Source organism: Nannobrachium achirus (genome assembly GCF_963921795.1).
Source record: "Nannobrachium achirus genome assembly, chromosome: 22".
Classification (NCBI taxonomy): Eukaryota; Metazoa; Chordata; class Actinopteri; order Myctophiformes; family Myctophidae; genus Nannobrachium; species Nannobrachium achirus.
This window is the reverse complement of record NC_137829.1, coordinates 24,717,698-24,741,869: the sequence shown is the minus strand read 5'-3', so window position 1 is coordinate 24,741,869 and position 24,172 is coordinate 24,717,698. Positions and strand designations below refer to the sequence as shown.

General features: G+C 42.1%; 1 protein-coding gene across 3 annotated transcripts in view; it reads left to right on the top strand.

Annotated features, from left to right (window-relative positions):
* The window catches only part of galnt13 (polypeptide N-acetylgalactosaminyltransferase 13), a gene marked incomplete at both ends in the record, with an annotated part of 41,668 nt that overhangs the window by 733 nt on the left and 16,763 nt on the right, over window positions 1–24,172 (top strand). For all 3 annotated transcript variants that reach the window (XM_080752619.1, XM_080752618.1, XM_080752617.1), the window contains 6 exons: window positions 9,955–10,123; window positions 14,143–14,309; window positions 14,988–15,195; window positions 19,075–19,245; window positions 21,217–21,334; window positions 21,673–21,853. In XM_080752619.1, the coding sequence (XP_080608745.1) occupies window positions 9,955–10,123; window positions 14,143–14,309; window positions 14,988–15,195; window positions 19,075–19,245; window positions 21,217–21,334; window positions 21,673–21,853 (1,014 nt within the window). The remainder of the gene's footprint in view (window positions 1–9,954; window positions 10,124–14,142; window positions 14,310–14,987; window positions 15,196–19,074; window positions 19,246–21,216; window positions 21,335–21,672; window positions 21,854–24,172) is intronic.

Genomic DNA, 24,172 nt, shown 5'->3' with positions numbered 1-24,172 from the left:
CCCATTTCCTTAAATGACCTTTCAAGGAGGTTTCCAAGAAGCGTGATAAGCTTGCTTTCAAGGTTAGGTTGGGGCAAAAACTTCCCAAAGACACACTAAACTCTACTGCTGCTGAAAAAGAGCAATTATTAGCATTACAAAAGTCTTGCGTTTACACAAGTTTAAATGTGCTGAATACCTGAACTGTGTGTTCAGGCAATAGTGCTTTGAGGGAATTAACTCAAATGAGTCCAATGAGTCTCAACTAGACATTCTATTTAGGTTCAGGTTGCTGACAATCAATTCAGCCATTCACGTCTTTGCGTTTTACATTTTCAGGCCATGGAATCAATTAACGCCGGCTTGAGTATGTATTGAACGTAATATAAAATACTGTTCATTAAGTCTATTTTGTCTCTTAAGGCTACTAAACAATTGCAGTTTGTAAACCCATTATAAATGCAATATATTATATTATTGAGTTCCACGGTTTAATTTAATTTCTACATATTTTCTCCATTAAAACACCTGTAATGAGAGACCACAGTGCCAAGCAACTCTTAAAACACACTTGTTGCCAGGATTAAAAAGCAACTTTAATATTACATGCCATAATCTTCTTACCTTTTAATGTGCACGATGGTGCACGGATCATGCACTACACGTGTGCACGCAATTCACAGCTTTCAAACAAAAAAAATACGCTTGGAAATCCGTTCAGGCATTCAAGAGATAGAGGCTATAGTGTTTTCTTCAAATGTAAACAAACATGGCTGCCATGTTTGAAAGACAGAGCTGTTCTGGGAGTCAAACATGCATTTTGCAATCGCGATCATGCCGAAACCGGAAGTAGGAAGTAGGGAGAGCAACCTCGGGAAACTCGTGTTTGCACAGGGACACATATGGCCAAAACTCGGGAAAACTCGTGTTTGGCACCAAGGTTGTTCCTTAAACTGCTAGAATTTATGCTCCATTTTTTTTATGGCGAGGAGTCAGTGGCACTAGATCTATCATCACCTGGTCGATAACAGACTTTTTTTTTATAATCAAATTTTTTATTGAGTTCAGTTTACACAAAAATGGGTGATAACAGACTTTTAAAGAATGCGAATTTGAGGGAGGCAAGCGGTGGTCAGTTATTTCCAACATAAGTGATAAGTCTAACATAAGTCAGTTATTTTATCAACATAAAGTTCATGGTCATCACTCCTGCATGTCTTTAGGTTAATATTTTTCCATGCAACACAAAATACACCATGAGAAAATAGTACATTTCCTTGGGCCGTGACGCACTAAGGTAAAGCTGTGTCACGTTGTATTTTATTATGTAGAATGCAGTGCTGTAAAGTAACTAAGTACATTTACTTAAAGGGCCAGTTCACCTCTGGGACAACCAGATCTTATTTTATTGTTGTTTGGGACACGATCAACACAATCCTGAGTTATTTTTTGTGTTCAAACTGTGTTTTGAGATATTTTAGTATTTCAGCATGAATGATGATGCATTTTGCATCATATGATGCAGCATGATGACTCATATGATGCAAAATGCATCATCATTCATGCTGAAATACTAAAATATCTCAAAACACAGATTGAACACAAAAAATAACTCAGGATTGTGTTGATCGTGTCCCAAACAACAATAAAATAAGATCTGGTTGTCCCAGAGGTGAACTGGCCCTTTAAGTAATGTACACTACATATTTTGTACTTCTTGAGTATTTCCAATTTCCAATACTTTTACTTCTACTCCACTACATCTCGGATCCAAATATTGTACTTTTACTCCACTACAATTATTTGAAAACGTTAGTTACTAGTTACATTGCAGATATAAACCACTTTAGCCCTATATTATATGGTGGTGGCTGTTTGAAAATAGCCGATCTACACGAACATTTTGTATTTTTCTTTTGGTACTTCAAGTACATTTTGAATTATTTTACTTTGGTATTTCTAGATTGCAGCATTGATACTGTAAGTATAAAATGTGAGTACTTTTTCCACCACTGGTAGAATGCAGGAACACAGAAGTATTACCACCCATGTGTAGAAAAATGTATGTAATTGTCTCCACCAGCCGAAGGCATGGGGGAGAGTATGTTTTCCCCTTCGTCCGTCCGTGCGTCCGTCCGTCCGTGCGTCCGTCCGTCTGTGCGTCCGTCCGTGCGTGCGTCCTCGAAGTTTGTGTGCAGCTAATCTCAGTCGCCGTTGGACCGGTCGCTGCCAAAGTGAGCACACACATTCCCTGGATGCCAATCTAGAACCTCTGCCCTAAATTTTTCAAATGGGCCTTTTCTAGCGCCACCTAGTGGCCGATGTTTGTAAAACACATTTCTGTGCACTACTCTTACAGATTTTGTCCAAAAATCCTACAAATCGGTAGGCAGTATCTCGACAGTCATGCGATCGACACGGATCTGTCCGATTTTGCATATTCCATTCTGATTGGCTAAGATTGGATTCCAAAGTTTGTAGGATTGAGCTGTTTTGAACAAAATGCCTCAAATCCCAAACGCAAAGTGCAATTATCATGAAATCGCGCACACGTTCCCACTAGGCCGAGGAAGAAATGCCACTTGATTTTTTTTAAATCGGCCTCATGGTGGCGCTATAACAGGGCGATTTGAGGTTTTACCTATAACTTCACCGATCAGTTTCAAACTTTGTAAACGCACTCCCTAAAGGCTAAGGATAAACCTTTGCCCTGCATTTTTCACATCAGCCTTCTATAGCGCCACCTTTGGGCCGACTTATGTCAAACACGTTTTTGGATGTTACTCCTTGAGATTTTATCCAAAAATCACGCAAATTGTTACACAGTATGTCTATAGTCATGTGATCAAGTCCGATCCGTCTGATATTTCATATTCCATCCTGATTGGCTAATATTAGCTTCCAAAGTTTGCAGGATTGCTCTGTTTTTGAACAAAATGCCTCAAATCATCAATGCAGCTTGCGATTACCGTGAAATTTGCCACACATATTCCCACTAGGTCAAGGAACAAATGCTACCTTTTTCACATTGGCCTGTTATAGCGCCACCAGCAGGTAGACTTTAGCAAAACACATTTTTGGAACACTCAAATCATGCATGCAGCGTCCGATTGCCATGAAAGATCTAATGTGAAGAACATATGCCACCCTTTTTACATTGGCCTATTATACAGTAGCACCACCAGGACGCACGGCCTGGTGGAGACCTGTGCTCGGAAGAGCACTGCTTCTAGTTGATCAGTGTGATCATTTACCACATGGTCTGGACTACTGTATAAATATTATGGCCATATTGTCAACATATGTCGAGTCGACATACAGTATATAAGCTACGGTTACCACATGCACTGGTGTACTGTATATTCATTGAGATGATCAAATTACCGTTTACACTGTGAAGTTCTTTCTACATATAGATTTTAACAGGATTTTGTTTCAGGAACCATTTAGTGGTTTTACGTGATGTATAGTTGAACTGTTAATTCCACTGCTCTGGTAGTATTGCCGTCTGACAGACAAAGTGTTTGATTTCTGTCACTGGGGATGGTCATATCTCATATTACACCAGGTGTGAAACCGCATTACACTCATTGCTGGAATGTTGCCAGTTTTGCCATTGAAAGCAGTCATCAAGCAGTGATCAGTGTGGTGCCGGGATTTGCTTGTTGGCAGTGAATTGTTGACTAGGATGATAGCTGCTTCATGTGTTGACAACATGATGTCAAATTTGCCACCAGCTGTATCATCAGCAAATATATGAAATTGTTTTTTTGAATTGTTTGTCTGTATGTGACATAGATATCATTATGGTTTGACACACACACATTTGTATACTCATTAACTTATAAGTTCTTCAGTGGTTTGGAACCATTGCAACCCCTGAAATACTGCTTATTGGCCTAGTGAAAAAGACACCAATGTGGTAAAATTTCAGCTTGCCCTTTAGCTACTATACACGTCAAGAAATGGGGGATTATATTGTATAAAGCTAAAGAAAAGTCTTTAATTGCCATATCCATCGTAAGAGCAATGACTGTATCCTGGAATTCATCTTTTCCTCATAAAAGTACAGATACAGTAATTCTGTGTCCCTTCAAGTTGCAGTGCCAGTGTACTGTAGCCTAACCGTTAGCTATTGATTTAAATGTGATACTTAAATGTTTACGTCACTATTGGGATGGCAAAGGGAGCTGAGGTGAAAAGATCATAGTCACGCCACCACTCTTGTAAATTCAATATCTGGGGTGTGTCAAAGAATCCGATCCATACTTTCTCTTGTTATTCTCAGAATACAGAAAAGAACCCCCCCAAAAAAACCTCAAGTGTATGAATTATTTAGATGCAGTACTGAGGAGAGTTGCTCCCCACCCGAAACTTGCCCTCTCTCCAGAGCCCCACGCACGCTCACACACACGCACGCACACGCGCACACACACACACACACACACACACACACACACACACACACACACACACACACACACACACACACACACACACACACACACACACACACACACACACACACACACACACACACACACACACACACACACACACACACACACACACACTTCTACTTCACAACTTGTCCATCACCTGTAAGTCAACCTCTGCTGGCAGATTTTGCTTGTACCCCGCTTTTTGTTCTTGTTTGTTGTCGGCATTGCCATAGGTGCTAATACTGTTTGCATTTAGCACCAAGGGAGGAGCGGCATGATGCATCTCTGGAAGGCTCTGGAGCCTGGGCTCCTGATGTGGGGACGAGTAGGAGTTTATTGGATACTTGTATGTCATGCCATCTGGGTCAGACTGGGAGGAGGAAGAGGTTATAAGAGATGATGAAAGAACAGGGAGCTGATCCAGTCTATGAAGGAACCTAAAACTCATACTGTAGCTGTGTAAAGTAAATCTTGCATGAAAATAGCCTGGAGATGCTGGGGGCCATCCTATGAGAATTGGATAACACAATGTGAGCTGCCTGCACATAAAGCCAGAAGTTTTACACTTGGAATGAACTTATTTGAACTTAATTTTTGGTGTTGTTCCAGTTTAGATTTGACCCACTTTAAACCTGTCCTGACCTCCCTATCTTGGGCATTTATAAAAATAATGAAAAAGAAGATCTACAAGCTCTCAATGTGTCAGAATGTCTATTTTCATGTGACGTGACACTGGCGTCGTATGATGAAGTGTAAAGTAGGGCTTAAGTGGGTTTTAAAGAAATGCATTCCTAAAAATCCCAATTTATATTACTGCAACAAATTCACAGTTCCAGACATCTCTGAATGTGCCACATATGATGTGGAAACACAAAGAAAGCAATGATGTCCATCTTTGTTCAATACTATGCCTGGAAGTGATCATATCTCTACAGAGTCATACCTCTGAGCGTCAGCCTGTCAGGGGGAAGCTTTTTGCTGTAATGGCCCAAGATCAAGAGGCAGTCAGGGCCAATGAATTATGTTGGCACTGTAGCCCTTAGGACAAAGCCACTGTTTTCTTCCCTTATGATTGTGGCCATCATTTATAATGAATGCTCTTTGTCACAAGGACAGTAAGGGTGTGTTGGGCTGGGAAGTTCCTTTTCCAAGGGTAGCCTAACATGCGTTGCTAAGGGAAATCAGTTTTGATTTTGGGCCTGAGGTTACAGCCTTGACCATTCATCTTATTTCAAATAGGGTTCATTTGATAGTGGTAGTTAAAAAACACCATGCATGCGGTCAGTGTGAAGGGAATAGAAAATGAATGAGTTTGTGCTATTCACCTCTGAAATACATACTGTATCTATTATGTAACGTAGACTACTCTGTATACAGTATATACCCCCTCTCTCTCTTACACACAAACACGCGCGCGCACACGCGCACACACACACACACACACACACACACACACACACACACACACACACACACACACACACACACACACACACACACACACACACACACACACACACACACACACACACACACACACACAGTAAAACTTGTAAGGAAGAGTGTGAATACTCTCACTCACAGCGGAAGATCAACTAAATAATGAATAAATAACATTTACAAGACATTTTAAATGTGTTGAAATAAAACCGCTTCCAACAGAACCTTGTCAGGACAATGTCCTTTGCTTGGAGGCAAGAAAATCCTTCAAGTATCCCACATTTGGATTCTTTTGACCCAGATACAAAACAATTCTTTCACAAAGCAAAGCCCTGCTTCATCATACAAGGCCGTCGCACAAAAGTACGGTTTTGGACATACAAGGATTCCACCCGACAATGACGAAATATAACTCATGTACAATAATTGGCCCACTGGCTTGTCACTTGTCATGATCTGAAATGGCAAATCTTGAGTAGCAGCAGCGCTATAGAGAGAGATCTCTCTCTATAGCGCGCAATGAGGGCCTCTCCAACTCTTTTTCCCGGGCTGAATCAGGGGCCCAGCACGTCCCTGGAGGTGAGTCTTCAGTTTACGACAGAAGATTGGGAGTCCACATTTTGTGAGCCAGAAGGGAGGATAAGAGTTATAGACCTATTGTTTCTGTTTTCATTTAACCTTTTTCTGTCACGGTGTCACCTAAAGTAAACCTGTTTTCATTGAACTTTTTTGTAACCCCAAATGTCCATTGAGTTCAGTGGACATTTTCTGTCCCTTTTCTGATTGGACAATATAATGTCCAAACATACAGGATTGGTCATTGGTCAGGATTGGCTTCCCTTGACAATATTAATGATAAGACGTAATAAATACATTTCCCATCAGATTCCTCGTGGCTCATGTCAGTACTGTACAACCACACTTAGAATTTCCCAGAGTTGCACCTTTTCTAGTTCTGTTTCAGTCCACAACAGCCACCATGGAAGGTGCTCGACCTATGCTGATGATGATGATATGCAATATACTGTAGAACCATTCAAGCTGTTTTTATGGTTTACCATAGCTTAGCTATACACTGCAGCTCTTCTCTTCTCCTGTCATAAAACCTTCCAAAGGCAATTACATCAAACGTAGGAATTTCCCTATAAACAGCTGATCTCTGATGATCTGTGCCTATAGAATGATGGATTGGAGAGTCTGGTAAGAGCATGTGTTTGATGGACAGTTTGGTCAATAATTCCACTCAGCTCCGTAGCCAAGCACATCAGGTTTAAGCTTATGTCCTAATGGAGAGTGTCAGCGGCACCATAGAGAAAAGCGGCGGATCAGTCCGAGACTAACAATCCTACACACACCAGCCCATCCCCAGGAAGGGGTTAGAGAGGGAATCCTCTTAACCTGAGGCCATGCAGCCAGCGTGAATTGTGTGCCCCCCTTTCATGAAAATAACTGTCTCTACTCTAAGAGATTATTGAAGAGAGAGTGCCGTCATAAATACGTGGGAGGTTATGTACCTTTGGTGCATCCCTGTAGCGATGAAATTAGATCTGCAACTATCAATTATTTTGTTGGGGATCATTCTATCGATTTCTTTTTTGATTAACTGAATAATCAAGCAGCACATTCTTTTATTAGAGCTTTCTTATATTAACAAATAAATAATACATTTTAGTTAATTTAACTGTGGACCCCTAGGTGGGAGGTAGCAGCCTAGCCAAGAACTGAAGAAAGGATGCTACACAGTATGTTTGCTTAGAATCTCAGGTTCTCTGCATTCAAACAGATCACGTTGACAATCCATTTTAAAATATTATCTTTCTGTGCTTCATGAGTCTGTGGAAATGTTCTTTTTGAAACTAGTTTCGAGTTTCTAACTCACAAAACTCCCTGCCCGTGGAGCACCGTCGGCGTGGCCGTCTGGAGAGGCGGGAGATTCCCCGGTGGGCCGCTAGGGGGAGTCGCCGGCCAGCGGCCGCTGCAGGTCACTGCAGTGTATATTATTATATGCATTTTATATGACGACGCCGGCCGTGGTACCTTTTTGACTCTTTGAAGCACCCTTAGCATTGCTTCTAAGCCAATCACAGCATTTGGGGGGCGGGATGTTTTACACAACTGGTTTGGGATTCTGTAGACCTCTTTCTCATCCAATCATAGTGACTGTTTAACGTCTTCTGACAAGCCCGCTGACTATGTTTTCAGCTGTTCAAAGAGGGTGGATTTGTTGTTGTGTGTGGGTGGCTGTGCCTCTGTGGAATAACCAAGCCCAGGGACAGGCTGGAAATCTGGGCACCTTGATATAAAATTGGATATTTTGGCGCAAGGTAAGACTTTATTTAACTGTTCCCTGTGGAGTAACCAGCCTTGTGTGAGTGTGTATGAGTTGTGCACTCTTCTCTCCAGGCTGTTTCAGGTACATATGGAGAAACGTTCATCCCATGGATACATAATGTTTCATGCTATTGCCTTGCAGTCTGTGTTTTATTGTGATTTGAAGAAGAGATGACATTATTAGTGTTTGTAGTGTTTTCTCACTGTAAACACAAAATATTCACATGAGCTAAGCTAATGTAATGTTGCTGTCTCTAACTTAACTGGTTACAGTTGAGGGTTTGGAGGAAACATTTGGTGGATACTAAGCTAGTATGCACAACTCTAAAAGAACGGCTATACGATGTATTGATGTTGATGTATTACCTTGCTTATTGTAAATCACTCTGGGTTAAGAGCGTCTGCTAAATGCCTAAATTGTACATTTTAGTGTGTCAGGGTTGCCATGTCTGCTTGTCTGCAAAGCAACTTTGGGCTTATCTTTCTGGTGGCTTTCTGGTGGCATTTTTGTGGTCTGATATTTGTTGAATTTGTACTGTAACTGTTAGTATCATGCAAATCTATGCTGCTTAGAGAGCCATAGTAAAATAGATATGTTGTGTGTGTCAGGGTTGCCATGTCTGCTTATTATAAGCAACTTTGGTCTTATTTTTTCTGTAAAGTTGCTTAAATATTGGTAGTTGATAAATGCCTAAATTGTACATTTTTTGTGTGTCAGGGTTGCCATGTCTGCTTGTCTGCAAAGCAACTTTGGGCTTATCTTTCTGGTGGCATTTTTATGGTCTGATATTTGTTGAATTTGTACTGTAACTGTTAGTATCATACAAATCTATGCTGCTTAGAGAGCCATAGTAAAATAAATATGTTGTGTGTGTCAGGGTTGCCATGTCTGCTTATTATAAGCAACTTTGGTCTTATTTTTCTGTAAAGTTGCTTAAATATTGGTAGTTGATAAATGCCTAAATTGTACATTTTTTTGTGTGTCAGGGTTGCCATGTCTGCTTGTCTGCAAAGCAACTTTGGGCTTATCTTTCTGGTGGCATTTTTATGGTCTGATATTTGTTGAATTTGTACTGTAACTGTTAGTATCATACAAATCTATGCTGCTTAGAGAGCCATAGTAAAATAAATATGTTGTGTGTGTCAGGGTTGCCATGTCTGCTTATTATAAGCAACTTTGGTCTTATTTCTCTGTAAAGTTGCTTAAATATTGGTAGTTGCTGGTTACGGTTATGTTCCATTATGGGGGGAGGGGGGGGGCACTTATATTTGAGGTCGCCATGGGGCACTACACATGGTTAATCAGGCAAGTAGATGGGGAAAATAGCTGTTTGTTACTGTTTATATTAATAAATAATGCAAAAGATTTTTTGCTCGCGCGCTGTGCGCGCGAGCATGAGGGCTGGTCTGATTCAAATCCCAGGGCTGAAAATTGGTCCCACTCCGAGCCTGCCGTGGAGAAAGTCTTGGAGAATGTTTGTGGTAGATGTTTCATGATTGGGTGTGTGATGTCTAGAGGTTTTTTGACTTTTTTCATACTCTCCATCTACGACAAGGATGACTTGTTTTTTCAGTTCATTCAGAGTTCATCCCACTTCCAGGGACTCTTTATACATTATATAGAACTTTCTCAGAACAGCGGCCAGGGCCAACATTCAGTACTAGTGCGATCTGCAATTCTGACCTCGGGCACCAAGAAGAAGGAGAGTGAGTTGGCTTATGTACAGTAATATTCTCGTCTTTCCCCTGTCTTGTGTTACAGCTGTGATATCGCGGAGCCATGAGGGCCCAGGAGAGATGGGCAAGTCAGTGAACATACCCAAGGATGACCAGGAGAAAATGAAAGAGCTCTTTAAGATTAATCAGTTCAACCTGATGGCCAGCGACATGATCGCACTCAACAGGAGTCTGCCGGACGTCAGGCTGGATGGGTGAGTTAAGCCAGAGTTATACTTACTGGTAGCTGTGTGATAGGCTGTTTTTGGTGCGCCGCAACTAACTAAATATAAATCAGGCATAAACATAGCAGCATTTCCACACACACACACACACACACACACACACACACACACACACACACACACACACACACACACACACACACACACACACACACACACACACACACACACACACACACACACACACACACACACACACACACACACTTTTTGTTAAATTATTGTTTTTCTTGTATTTTTGTATGAAGTTATTTAAAGTGAAACTACTATGCGCGCACACGCACGCACGCACGCACGCACACACACAAACAAACCACCACTGTTTGTTTAACAGCCTCTTCTTCCATATCCTATGCTTTGATAGCTCGCCACCATGCATCAGTGGATGCTGTGGTGCCTTTATCAAAGAGCTGACATTTCACTTGATGCTTTGTGCTTTTATGCTTTCTCACTATTTTATGCTTTCTCACTACTTTTATGTTTCTAGACTTTGGTCGCTTTGGCGCTTTTATGTGTTGAGAGACTTTGGGCTTTGGGTTCACTCAAAAATGCTCCAGAATTCCATCTAGTTTATTCGACAGCTCAGCATGGCAGCAGGGATTCCTTTCTACTGTCTCAGCGGGGATGCAGAGAGTGCAGAAGGCGGCTGTTACTACAAATTATTTTTTTCTACTGTCTTCATTATCAATTTGTCAGCAGCAAGATCTTCGCACAGATCTCTATAGTAACCAGAATCAGATTCAGATGTTTTTGGAACTGGTTTTGTCTGATGTTGACGATGGAAAAAACAACAACGCTGAATAATCATTAATTACTGGTAGTGGTTTTGAACCTGGGTGCATCAGAACGGCTGACAGCTGGATGGGAACAAAGCTTTGTTTACAGGCGTCTAAGATCCACTTGAGCCATATAATGAAAGCCCAAAGAGCAATTTGTGTGAAACATGAGCACATTCATCTCCAGTAGCTGATATGCACAGGCATTCTCCTCTCCTGGAGAAATGACCAAAGTGATTCATGTTTATGTATTCCAATCAAACATGAATTCTGAACAGCGCTTTCATTAAGCACAGTCCGAGGTCTCTGCCAGCCAGCATTGAGGGAAATGATGTACGCCAGGAATAGCTTTATTGCACACCACCCTCACAGCTGCCCTTTCCAAAACAATTTCATAGTATGCTATTTAAATTCTCAAAAGTAAAAATGTTGATCATATTTGCCCATACAGTCAAAAATGTTACACCACATTTGAGAGAGAATTCATTTGCAACAGAATACCATAAGGTACCCCATATTTTCTTCTATTGGCTCGAAAATTTCCAAGAGTGATATTACACAGCCTGGCTTTGCAAAGATTTCACCAGACTGCATGGAGAAAACTGTCCAGTGTGTCTGTGTGGAATAGCCAGCAACCACAGCCTCTGGATGGGGAATAAGACATTGTCAACTAGGCCATCCTCTTGGCCTAGTTGTGTCATTCTGTCCTGTCACTGTGAATGGAGGGACTTGGATCTAGTATGCTGCCTGCTTGGCTGAATTTTGCCACCCTCTGCCACCTCCCACTCCCCCTCTGACACCACACAGGCACCTCTCTCTCTCTCCTACCCCCATGCAGCTTCATTCTTTATTTAACATTGCTCCACTACAGCACCGTCACAGTCCCCCGACCTCAGTCATTGCCTTTGATAGACACCCACCCAGTTCAGTTCAGGACATGCTGACATGACTATCAACCTTTTCACATGCAGTATTTTACACCCCATTTCCAACAAGAAATGCACTTCCCGGTGAAACTGCGTGGGCTCGCTGCAAGCAGCAATTTCGAAAATGATAGAACAAAGTAGAACATTTCTGTCACAGGCAGCGTTTGTCTCAGCTTTCCATTCTCCTAATTATCATCAATTACACACCTGCCTGCATAGCTGATGGTATTCTAGGGGTGGAGGTGGAGGGGTAGGTTGCGTGAGTGGCGTGTGTGGGGTGTGCCCCAGTATGTTCATCTCAGTGTCTGTTAAACATACAGACTCCATTTCAATCTAAAAATGTAGAGATATCTTAGGACTTCACTGAAAAAATAAAACCTTGGGTGGGTGGAATCACAAGGCACTGAATAACACTGAATGTAATAATATTTACGTGTCCCTCCTTGATTTCTTTGTGAATTTTGGTGTCATTATATGAAAAAAGTCCTTCTTCGCCGTTATAAGAAATATGATAACTGCAGTAGCCTACTAGGGAGGAAGTGAACAGATATTGAACTAGAACTGCACTCTGTCGAGGTGCCAACCTGCATCTTGTGCACATGTAGGCCATGTATGGCCTACTTGTGCGCCAGCAGAGCGCCCCATGAGGTGCGCTCACCACTGGCGATGCCAGTGACATCACCACTGGCATCACCAGGAATGCTGGTCCCTCATTGGCTGTTAATGATGACGTTGCCAGAAAAGCTTAAACAAACACAGACACCGACATACCTACAGGCTTAAACAAACACAGACACCGACATACCTATGCAGTACTTGCGCGCTCTGCTGACGCAATTAATTAAACAGCAACAGAGAAAAACTCAATGGCACCCCCTGTAAGAGGCAACAGTGGTGTCCTGGGGAAGGCCAGGAATAAGGTGAATACTGACATGCCCAAAACAGGTACACCAGGATTAATGTGCTTAAGGGAATAGAATAATATCAGAGTGTTGAATCTTGGTACATCTCTAGTGTGGATCTCGAACTCCTGTGGCCAGCCTGTGACGTCAGTCATTTATGATGTATGACTCAAATATTTGGGTTTTCAGCCTGATACAAGCCTCTTTGAGTTCCATTATAAAACATATAAACTGTCCAAACCGAGTCGAGAATCATGCAAGTTGGGACATTCCCATCGTTTGTGCAATAAAAAAAAAATACAATTAGTCATTGTACGTTGTCTTACATGTTGAGTCTTGGGCTTATCTCACATTTTGTCACACGCCGCCACTTATATTGGCGAAGGGTACAAACATGATGCAAAACTCCGGGTTCGCCAATCAAGGAAGCCGATGCCCACATACTGGAACAAACACATTGGCGCAGCAGTGTGAATCTCTGTCAATTAGCTAAGCCAACAGGTTGGTTTGGCCAATCAGAAAGGCTGCATGGTGCCCAATTCTTTCCCAAACACACCAAAATTCGGTGCGTCCTGCGCAGACCCGCGAACAGATACAGACATTCGCGGTTTCTTGGTTCGGTTCGTTGGTCTAATCGATTTTTTTCCCCCGATGAAGTGCATTAGCCAAGTGCCTTTAATTATTTTGAGGGAGTGACCAATCACGTTATACAATGCCAATGTACTTTTTCCTTGGTGTCTGGGTAGCTCAGTTGGTGGACTCTTGACTCTGAACCACAAAGTCATGGGTTTGAATTCTGGCACAGGCAATCATTTTTTCCTATTGCATTGTGGCGGGGATAGACTACTGTGTTTTCGCTGATACTGACAATAAGCCCCTCCAATATACTTACTTTTTTCCTTTAAATGGCTATCAGGCCTGAACAGACCACGTGTGGTCTGAAGTGGGATAGCTCCAAAAGTATAATAGGTGTAATGCAGGTAATCCGTGTGTTGCCAGAAATCGCAACACATTGTGAGCTTGTTGATCTGCTATTTTCTAAAAAGTTTTTTTTAACCATTTTTACAACACAAATCTTGTATAGGGGTCCCTGGCACCACATATTTTCAGATGGGGGTCTGCGACAAATAAACATTAATGATTGCATTTTTATATTTGGTTGGGCACCGCTCAGCTGATTATTATTCCTGGCTACGCCCACGAATAATGTGAATAGAAGAAAAATAATTAGGTGAAGTATATGCTTAATTTATACATGCTGGTGTTGCCCTGCTCAATAGATGTACCCAGATTCTACTCCGTCATGATTCCATTGCTTTACTGCAGCTTGCCTCTGTTCTTCTCTGCACTGCATTCAACCCAGTCCTTTTCCCATTGTTGATTAGATGTAAGACCAAGGTGCACCCGGACGACCTCCCAAACACCAGCATTGTGATTGTGTTCCACAACGAGGCATGGAGCACCCTGCTCCGCACAGTCCACAGTGTCATCAACCGCTCCCCTAGACATCTGCTGGTGGAAATCCTGCTGGTGGATGATGCCAGCGAGAGAGGTAAATTGGTAGTCTGAACTATGAATAAATGTTTGATTAAGATGTGTAATAACATAAAAATGTTACACACGCACACATTTATTCATATACATATTAATTAATTAAGTACCTACAGTATATGCAGCCTCTACAGGCATCATATGGTTGGACAAGGGTAAATAGGATATACACTATAAAGCATTTGCATTATTTCCCCTTATTTGTGGAGGTTGAAAAAAATATCCATCAATAGTCATTTTCTTGTATTGTTTGTTTTCAGCAAAGTTTTACCACATTATTTATATTATGATTGTTGTTGTTCCTTGGCACTAATGGAATTCAGAGGTTTTTCTACCACTTGAAAACTACCATTCCCTATTCTGGGGAAACATTTGGCAAATATCGGCTATTTTCTTCAAAGACATCTAGTGTTGAGTGAGGAGGGGGCTTAGTAGCCTATAGCAGTGGTTCCCAAACTTTTTAGCTTGTGACCCAAAAGAGAAATTATATGTTTGCCCGGTACCCAAACTAGTGAAAAAAGCCAATCTACAAGCTCACAACGTGTCGCGTTGTGAGCTTGACCGAATGACCGTTAGGTTTAACACCACGAATGACAAGCAAAAGGAACAACTCTGTCAGAGCAAATTTGTCTTTTTGGAGCATGCAGTGACGCACACACAAAACGTGTTGTCCCTGCAGACTTCCTGAAGAAGAAGCTAGACGACTACGCGCGGAGACTGGAGGTGCCAGTGAGAGTTCTGAGGATGGAACAGCGCTCGGGTCTAATCAGAGCCAGACTGAGGGGGGCAGCTGCCACCAAAGGACAGGTCATCACCTTCCTGGATGCCCACTGTGAGTGCACTGTGGGCTGGCTCGAACCTCTGCTGGCCCGTATCAAAGAGGACAGGTGGGAACCGAAATACTATATACAGTATGCGAGTATACCTACCATAGGAGAGTTGGTTACATAAATTAGAAGGCGCGGCTTGTGATTGGCTGGAGCGGAGGTCTGGAGCGCTCGGCTGTGGTCACTTGGACTGCGCGGGCGGGTGTGAATGCGTTTATCGTGTAAATATAACGATTGCATTCACCACGGCTTCGTAACTCGCGCGGCCGGCCCTGGCCCGCTCTTCGCGGCCACTCGCGCCTGCGGCGCTCGGGGGCGAAGAGCAGGACCAAGGTCCGCTGGCCTTCGCGCCGCTTGCAATGTCGTGGACAATAACTGTGACATCTAACCATAAAACGAGCGCTCCTTCAAACGAAGTCTCCTACGTTTGGAACAATAGCATACAGTATTACATGCCTAGAAATGAAAGGCAATAGAATAGAGATGTCTTTTAGGGCAGTGGTTCTCAACCTTTTCTGGCCGCGACCCCCCAAATAATCACATTTTAACTGGGTACCCCCCCCCCCCCACCACCCCACCCTGACGAACACTAAGAGTTGAGGCTGTATAACATGGTTCTACTGTGAAAATAGCAGATCTATGTTCACAACGCCTAGCATGTAGATCAGCTATTTTCACAATTTCTGCTTCTAATATTTGACAATTTGACCAATGTATAATTTGTCATTTTAGAGGTATTAAAAAGTCCTTAAATTGTTACTATAGAAATATGCAGATACCCTCTATACACTTAAACCTTGTGTTGGTTTGTTCGCTGTTGAGTGAGAAAACAATGTTGCACATTAAGTTAATCATCTGGGGACCCCCCGAAATCATTTGGAGACCCCCCTGGGGGTCCCGACCCACAGGTTGAGAACCACTGTTTAAAGGTACAGAGTTCACTATTCAAATTTGAGATATATTATATAATCTTAATTAGGTTATTGTCAATATTGATACACATGTATCCAGAACCCGGTCTCCTGTGCTCCCTTCCCTTTGCACCCCATCAAACACACTACAAACAAACACAACACAAGTTCCATGGTGTGTAGAGACTACAGAGGCCAGCAGCAGTACTTGTAGTCCAGTCATTTTAGGGTTAGACCTAGAACAAATTGCAATAGTAGCAAACTCAACTGATTTTGTATCCTCATTATGTCCTTAGTGAGGGAAAAAAAGTCCCAAGGAATCCCACCGGGGCAAAGTTTTGAAAACGACCTATCTACCTTCACTTACTATACACTACAATATAAAGGAAAAAATTACTGAAAGAAAATCTGCTTTAAGTGGGATGTGAGGGGTCTAACTAGGGGTTTGTCATCATGCTGAATCCATTGCAGGCATTTGTTTTGCACAAAAAACATTCTGTGGGCTAGAAATGGCCTTAGAAAACAATACACGTATGGGTGCGTTTTCATGTTAGTCGGAGGCCTTAGGGTTTTTTTTTTCTCGTGCTAATCAGTCTAAAAGTTCAAAATTTTGCACAGATGTAGCTCAGGGCATGCTCTAATGATTTAGCTAGGGCGCCCGAGTCTGCAACATTCGGGGTCGCCACAGCGGCCAAATCAAGTTGGGCTCCCATCGACTTTAGTGATGAAAAGTGATGAGTCATCACTTTTCAGAGTTTTGTTGGTGCTGTGGCGACCCCGAAGGTCGCAGACTCGGGCGCCCTAGCTAAATCATTAGAGCATGCCCTGAGCTACATCTGTGCAAAATGTTGAACTTTTAGACTGATTAGCACGAGAAAAAAAAACCCTAAGGCCTCCGACTAACATGAAAACGCACCCATACGTGTATTGTTTTCTAAGGCCATTTCTAGCCCACAGAATGTTTTTTGTGCAAAACAAATGCCTGCAATGGATTCAGCATGATGACAAACCCCTAGTTTGACCCCTCACATCCCACTTAAAGCAGATTTTTTTTCAGTCATTTTTTCCTTTATATTGTAGTGTATAGTAAGTGAAGGTAGATAGGTCGTTTTCAAAACTTTGCCCCGGTGGGATTCCTTGGGACTTTTTTTCCCTCACTAAGGACATATTGAGGATACAAAATCAGTTGAGTTTGCTACTATTGCAATTTGTTCTAGGTTTGGACAAATTTTGGCCTAAAATGACTGGACTATTGGGGGTTACACAAACAATGAGATGTTTTATTTTGACATGGTTAACCAGGACCCACGGAATCTTGAGTGCATGTTTGCGCCTTCTGACTTCAATTAACACTCAGTTAGGTTTTCTGTTAGCCGTGCAGTGCTGCTGATTGGAGGGATTATTCATTCTGTTGTAGCTTCTGCTGCTGCCTCAGAGGGACAGCCAGCCCAAATGAGCTTTTTGTTTGGGAGAGCTGTGCTAGAAGTGACGCAAATTGCAGATGCCAGCTCTATTCCAGAGTAACAAATAAGTGGATGTGTGATCATAGCTGTGACATCTGCCTTTTCAAAGCAAATGCTTTCCCAGTAGAGTGCGAAATCTGATGGCTTGTTATGACTCTAGCCATGATGCCAGCGATGTCCATTATGATTGACAGGTCTCATATTGTGTGTTATATCATTTCTGTTGAGCATTTGGGATATCACTTCAGTCTCGTTTCATATCTGTGCTTTGCAAGAACAGGAGGAAGGTTCCGGTGTGAAAGTATGATGCTATAATGGAGAGAATGATGATAATTGTTCCATGCCCCATCTCTTATCTGGGGTCAGACATTCATTTGCCTCAGGTGCCTGGCAGAAATTAGTATCATATTACACAGACTATTATATTATAGGGCCATTACACTTTTATGCTCCTGCACATGTATCGATGTGTGTAAGTATGTCCAAAAGCAGAGAGGTGCACGTAATGATTAGATTCTGTGTGCAGGAAATGTATAGTATGTGCTGCTGATTGCAGGTACATCTGGCTACCAGCACATTTTAGCTCTAGGACTCAAGGAGAAGGCAAGAACTTGTATTTAGGGTGGTCACAGTCATGACCTTTTTTAAATGTTATACAAATAACTGCAATCATTATTGATTTTAATGTGGTTTTGGCATTGAACATTCAGATATACACATATTTCTTAGCCATGTAGGCTTTGTATACAAAGAAATGACAATGACCAGTACTATACTCACAATAAATCATGTACTATGGCCAAAATAGGCCATATCATAGTATGCTACATACAATATAAAAAATCTTAAAATATTGTGAAAACAGCTACACTACACATCTTGACGTGTTGTGAGCTTATAGATTATTTTCACTACACAACATTTTGAAACTTTCAGACATAAATGCTCAATATAGGAACACCAAGTTTAAAGTGTTTACACATGCATAAGATCAATAATAATGATGGTATAGTATGATTTGTAAATTCATTATTTGTAAACCTTACTTCCTTAATCATGCAGCCTTTCCTAAGATGGCTACTTTATTTAAGCTTTAACTCAACTTGCGCTGAATCAATAATGCAACAGCGAGATTTCGCTAAGTGGATTTTCTCCTTAGCAGTCATGTCTGGAGAAATGACAAGCAGATGCCTTTCTCTGTGTATTGAGTTGGTACTAAAGCAGTGAATTATGCAGCTACAGCATAAAGCAATATGTGTGGTCAGCAGCTGGCAGTTAATTTCTCCTCTCACCTAAGGAAAGAACACTTACAAAACCATTAGTTATACAAAAGGTTTATTCACAGTCTGAGAATGGATAGAGGCTGCTGGCTACTGTCTGGGGAAAATGGATGTGAAGGGAGACATTAATAACTTTAAAAATGTGTATGATTTTCTTCCTCTTCAATTCAATTCAATGATAATGGCGAGTTTAGTTGTACAATACACTTGACATTTACAGTAACGTAAATCCTTTTTCATAAGCTGTCAAAACATTTGTTTTTTAACTGTTATGAATGTCTGCAGGAAAGCAGTGGTGTGCCCTATTATTGATGTCATAAGCGACGAGACGTTTGAATACATGGCAGGGTCTGACATGACCTATGGCGGATTCAACTGGAAGCTGAATTTCCGCTGGTACCCTGTTCCCCAGAGGGAGATGGATCGACGCAAAGGGGACAGAACACTTCCTGTCAGGTACACTTAAGAAAATGTGCCATTCTATGAAGCCATTTCCAAAGCATTTTCCAGGGGTCTTTGTGGCTGACCTGATACCAATTAAGCGAGGTATACTCGAACGTCAGGAATAACAAACGTGCATTTGAAGTCCAAATCGATGTTAGCGCTCGGTTAATCATTTCAGCTGAGAGATAAGTTGATTGTAATGGTAGAAGGCAGCAGTAGAGACATAGCTGGTTTACAGTTTACACATGATCTATACATGGTTGTGCATCTTGTTGCGCACCGAAAATAGCTGATCCACAAGCTCACAATGTCTCGCAGCTCAAAGCATGCTTAGCTTGTAGATTGGCTATTTCCGGTCACGGTGCACAACACTGGCGAGCAACTTTGTATATGTCTTGATGAATTAAATACCCAGGACCACAATGGAAACAAGTCCCTCTGGCTTTTTGTGTTATCGTAAAGTATTCATAAAAAAAGAAATCAGGCTTTAGATTCCTGCTCAAACTCTCCTCTGATGACCATGAAAGCTTCCATTTTCACCGGCAGATAGAAATGGATGCGTTTCCTCTCAATATACCTCACCAATCTACAGTAGCAGCACGCCAGTGAGTCAGAGTCTAAATATCATCCTCATTGTTGTGGTTTCATTGTAGTATACTATACAGTATACAGTAGGCTAAAAATATAAACTTAAGAGTTTCTGCAATGCTCTTATCCTTGCTAATGTTATTTAAACTCTTTTTGATGTGTACATTTGTAATTTTGTATGCAACTAAACTCTGTCAGCAACAAGAGTGTTCCTAAAGGAGAACTTTGTGGAAAACATAAGACAGAAAAAGGGCATTAACAAAAGGGGTATCATTTTTATTAAGACGTGCACCCAGGCACCAATCTATAGCCCCAACTCTGTCATTCGGTCTAGGTACCAACCTGTATCCGTGAGGCTGGGTTTATTATGTTGGTATCCTTTCTGCCTGTAACACTGTACTGAACTCCATGGGAACCAAACAATACACACCATCAGATTCACTACAATGTGCAAAAAATACACAAGTGGGGGCACCGACGACCTAGTAGTTATCTAGGCGTATACCACTCTAATGCAGCCTGACAGCAAGTCGTGGTTTTGATCCTGATGCCTGATGACCTTTGTTGCGTGTCATGCATGGAGGGCCCTGAATGGCATGGCCAGTGTATAGAACTCCAACCTCCCCCGACGAATCAAACTCAGCTTCTTCTATGCGACGGTAGAGTCTGTTCTCCTATATGGCAGTGAATGCTGGACCCTGAAGCCAACTCTGCAGAAGTCTCTAGACGGGTGCTACGGTAGCACCCGTCTAGTTGAGCACTACACGTAACATTCTGGGGTAGCACTGCTACCCCAGAATGTTACGTGTAGTGCTCAACATCAGCAAGAGTACACATGTTACCAACAAGAATCTGTATGATGGAATATTAAGGGTGAGGATAAAATAGCAGCCAGGAGATTGAGACTTGCAGGACACTGCCAAAGACCCCAGGAGCTGCCAGGCAGAAAACTCATGCTGTGGGAACCAACACATGGGCACCGGTCACGAGGACGTCCCACACTAAGACGCAGGAGCTCAAAGCACCAACGAGCTGGCCGGATGTATAGAGAACCGGGATGACTGGAAGCGACGATGGAAGGCTTGTCTGAGGACAATCTAGACTAGAGAGATTCCCCTCTTGTCATTCCTGTCTATTTCAACTGCATTATCCAATAAAGGCTGAAGCCAGAAATGCTCCAAAAAATTACAAAAAAAAAATTAACAGTGTAGGCTGAAAATATAAGATGATGGCATCGTTTCAAAGCATCCAACATACTTTAAGGTTTATTACATCCTGAATGGCTCTCCTCAGGAGTAGATTAAACTGATTTCTATAATCATTATGAGGAAATATGATACTCAAAAGGCGTTTGTGAAGCCAGTCTTTTAACATGCCTTGTTTGTTTTTCTGCAGGACCCCTACCATGGCTGGGGGTTTGTTCTCTATAGACAGGACATATTTTGAAGAAATCGGAACCTATGATCCAGGGATGGATATCTGGGGTGGCGAGAACTTGGAAATGTCTTTCAGAGTAAGTGACAGAAAATGGAGAGACATTTCCACCTTGCAGTGTCTTGTCTATTATCCTCATATGAAATGTGTCTGTTTCTGGGCCATGCAAATGGTGCTACCCCACATTCTCCTTAATCCCATTAACTCTGCTATTCCCATTTTGGACATACCATTATAGGTGAAGAAAATGTCAAGAATTCTCTGAAAAGTATAAGTAAAAGATATAAAAAGAAAATAATTCATCATTTCCATGGCTCACGATGTATCTCATTGCGACATGTTGTGAGTTTATACAGTAGATGGGATGTTTTTGCTACTACGGTGTATATAGTGCTAAAGTGGTTAATTTCTCTGTAGATCTGGCAGTGCGGCGGCTCATTGGAGATTGTCACATGCTCCCATGTGGGCCATGTGTTCCGGAAGGCCACCCCATATAGTTTCCCTGGAGGAACGGGCCAAGTCATCAACAAGAACAATAGGCGTCTGGCAGAGGTCTGGATGGATGACTTCAAAGATTTCTTCTATATCATATCGCCAGGTACAGCGCGTTGATCAAACTACATTTGCTAAATGTACATACTGTGTATCTGAGGGCAAATTTGATGGGAGAATAGTGCTGTCACACGCAGGAAGCCAGAGAATCCCACAAAGAACGTGTATTTGACTTTTTTGAATTTGAGAATTTAATAGATGTATTATTCAGTATGCTCCACTGCTGATATGAACACATCTTTTCCCATTACAATACTAGCCTCCTGTCCTCTGCTAGTTATGTATTAGCCAACATCCAACAGACTGGTATGAAAAGGACAACCTTGCTTCATTTAATTCATTACTCTTCTGAATCCTTTGCACTGTATGCCTCTCGCTCATTAATGACCTCAACTTTCTTTTTCGTCTTCTCCGTCTTACATTAGTATTCAGTGGAGCTTTCAACACCCCAGCCTCTACATCTCACTGCACATCCAGCCACACTTTCTTTCCCCTACTTGATCTTTTATTTATGGACAACACAGTACAAGAATACATTTCTAAACTTTAGATCCATAAGAAATGGGTTGCTTTGGAGAAAACAGAGCTCGGTCAGAAGCAAAAATCATTGCACAGTGTCAGAGGTGAGTGGCCTTCCAATCTTCTGGCACAAAGCCACAAGGCCTGAGATGTAGTCCTCATATTATTATCCATTTGTGTGTACAAATCATAGGTTGTAAAAAGAATATGGAACGAAGGGAACGGTGACGCCACCCACTGGTTTCGACAGACCCGTTTTGAAGCTACCTTTCGGCGTATTCAAATCAACAATCTTTAGAGTTTCCTGAAAAACAAGAGTAACTACAGGGAGTCCTCCAAATCGTTGTGTGATGGGGAACATTAGCCGAAAATAGCCGATCTATAATCTCAAAAACGCCTCGCAGCACGAGGCGTTTTGAGCTTGTTGTAGATCTAGTGCTGCGAGGCGTTTTTGAGATTATAGATCGGCTATTTTCGGGGAGTTGGTGTGTAGAGGTTAAAAGAGCAGACCAAGTACAGGTGCCGATTAGTCAAGTTGACCATATTTATTTTTAATTGTCAAAAAATCGCACCTATGGTATCAAACATGACACACCTGCATATATCTCCTTGTATGGGCCGTTCTGTCCGTGACATCAGCTGTGGTGATGTCAGTCTCTGCATACTTTCTATGACGTTAGTCTCGTGTGACATTAGTCTCGTACTACAGACGTACTGTAGGGACACGGACATAGGGACATAGGGACACACAAAGTCTGCAACACAATCTTATACAATATGTAGTGGGGGGGGGGGGGGTCCCTGCTTCATATCTCCCTCACCTAAGAGGTCCTTGGCCTGAAAAACGTTGAAGACCCCTGCACTTAAGTCTCCCTCGGAGCGGCGGCCAGGTGAAATTCTCTGTGGGCAGGTGCCGAGGCAGTGATAGATGAGGCTTTCTGTGGACCATGGCCCCACATCGACTACCCCGATCCTCCAGGATATTAGGAGGAATGATACAGGCCCCCATATTGGCACAGAGGAAGACAGCGTGGCTATCAGGCAGAGCACAGGAGTGGCATCCAGTAGTGATGCTATTTAAAAGTGTATCTCTCCCTCCCCAGTCCCTATTCTGCACTGGTGATTTCTCGATCAAAGAGGCCATTCATCTTGTGAAACATCCGAGGCTCAGACCCTACTGAGAGAACGCAAAGTGGGGTTGAGGAAGCGAGAGAGAGGGAGAGGTTTTCTGCTTATACACCTAATCTGATAACTTTCGATGACTAATGCCCCAGATAAAAGCGCTGGAAGTTGTTGAGATCACAGCAGGTGTTCTTTGTATTGTCTCAGGTCTGCGATTGATGTCTTATTATAGTTTGGCTGAAACTGCTCTCTGTCGTCAATCATCACAATAGTGCTCTTTCGTGATAAATTATCCCCTGGATTCATCTACATGCATTCTATGATTCCTCCAGAGACACCATGGAGAAGCCATCTGCCTGAAGTGTTTGAGAGTGTCTCTATCCAGTTGCTGACAAATCCCTTTTCGATTAATTCCACCTCGGGTTGATACCTCATAGATTTTTGCCTAGAGTAAATTACATTATGATAACACAACTATATGAGCCTTTTATTCATGAAATACTGACCCCCTCCTTTAGCAATACCTCATCTAGGTATCTAACGTATGCTAAGTATATTACCTTAACTCAGTCTGTGCAAACATTTTAGTTTTAAACCTTGACCACCCAAAACATTTTCAGATAAAGTACAGTGTGGCGCTTTACGAGAACTGATGAGGCAGAAGGTCCCTCTTGTGGTCAGCTTTGGCGGTGCAAGAAATTAGGACCAGGCTGGGCAATCTTAC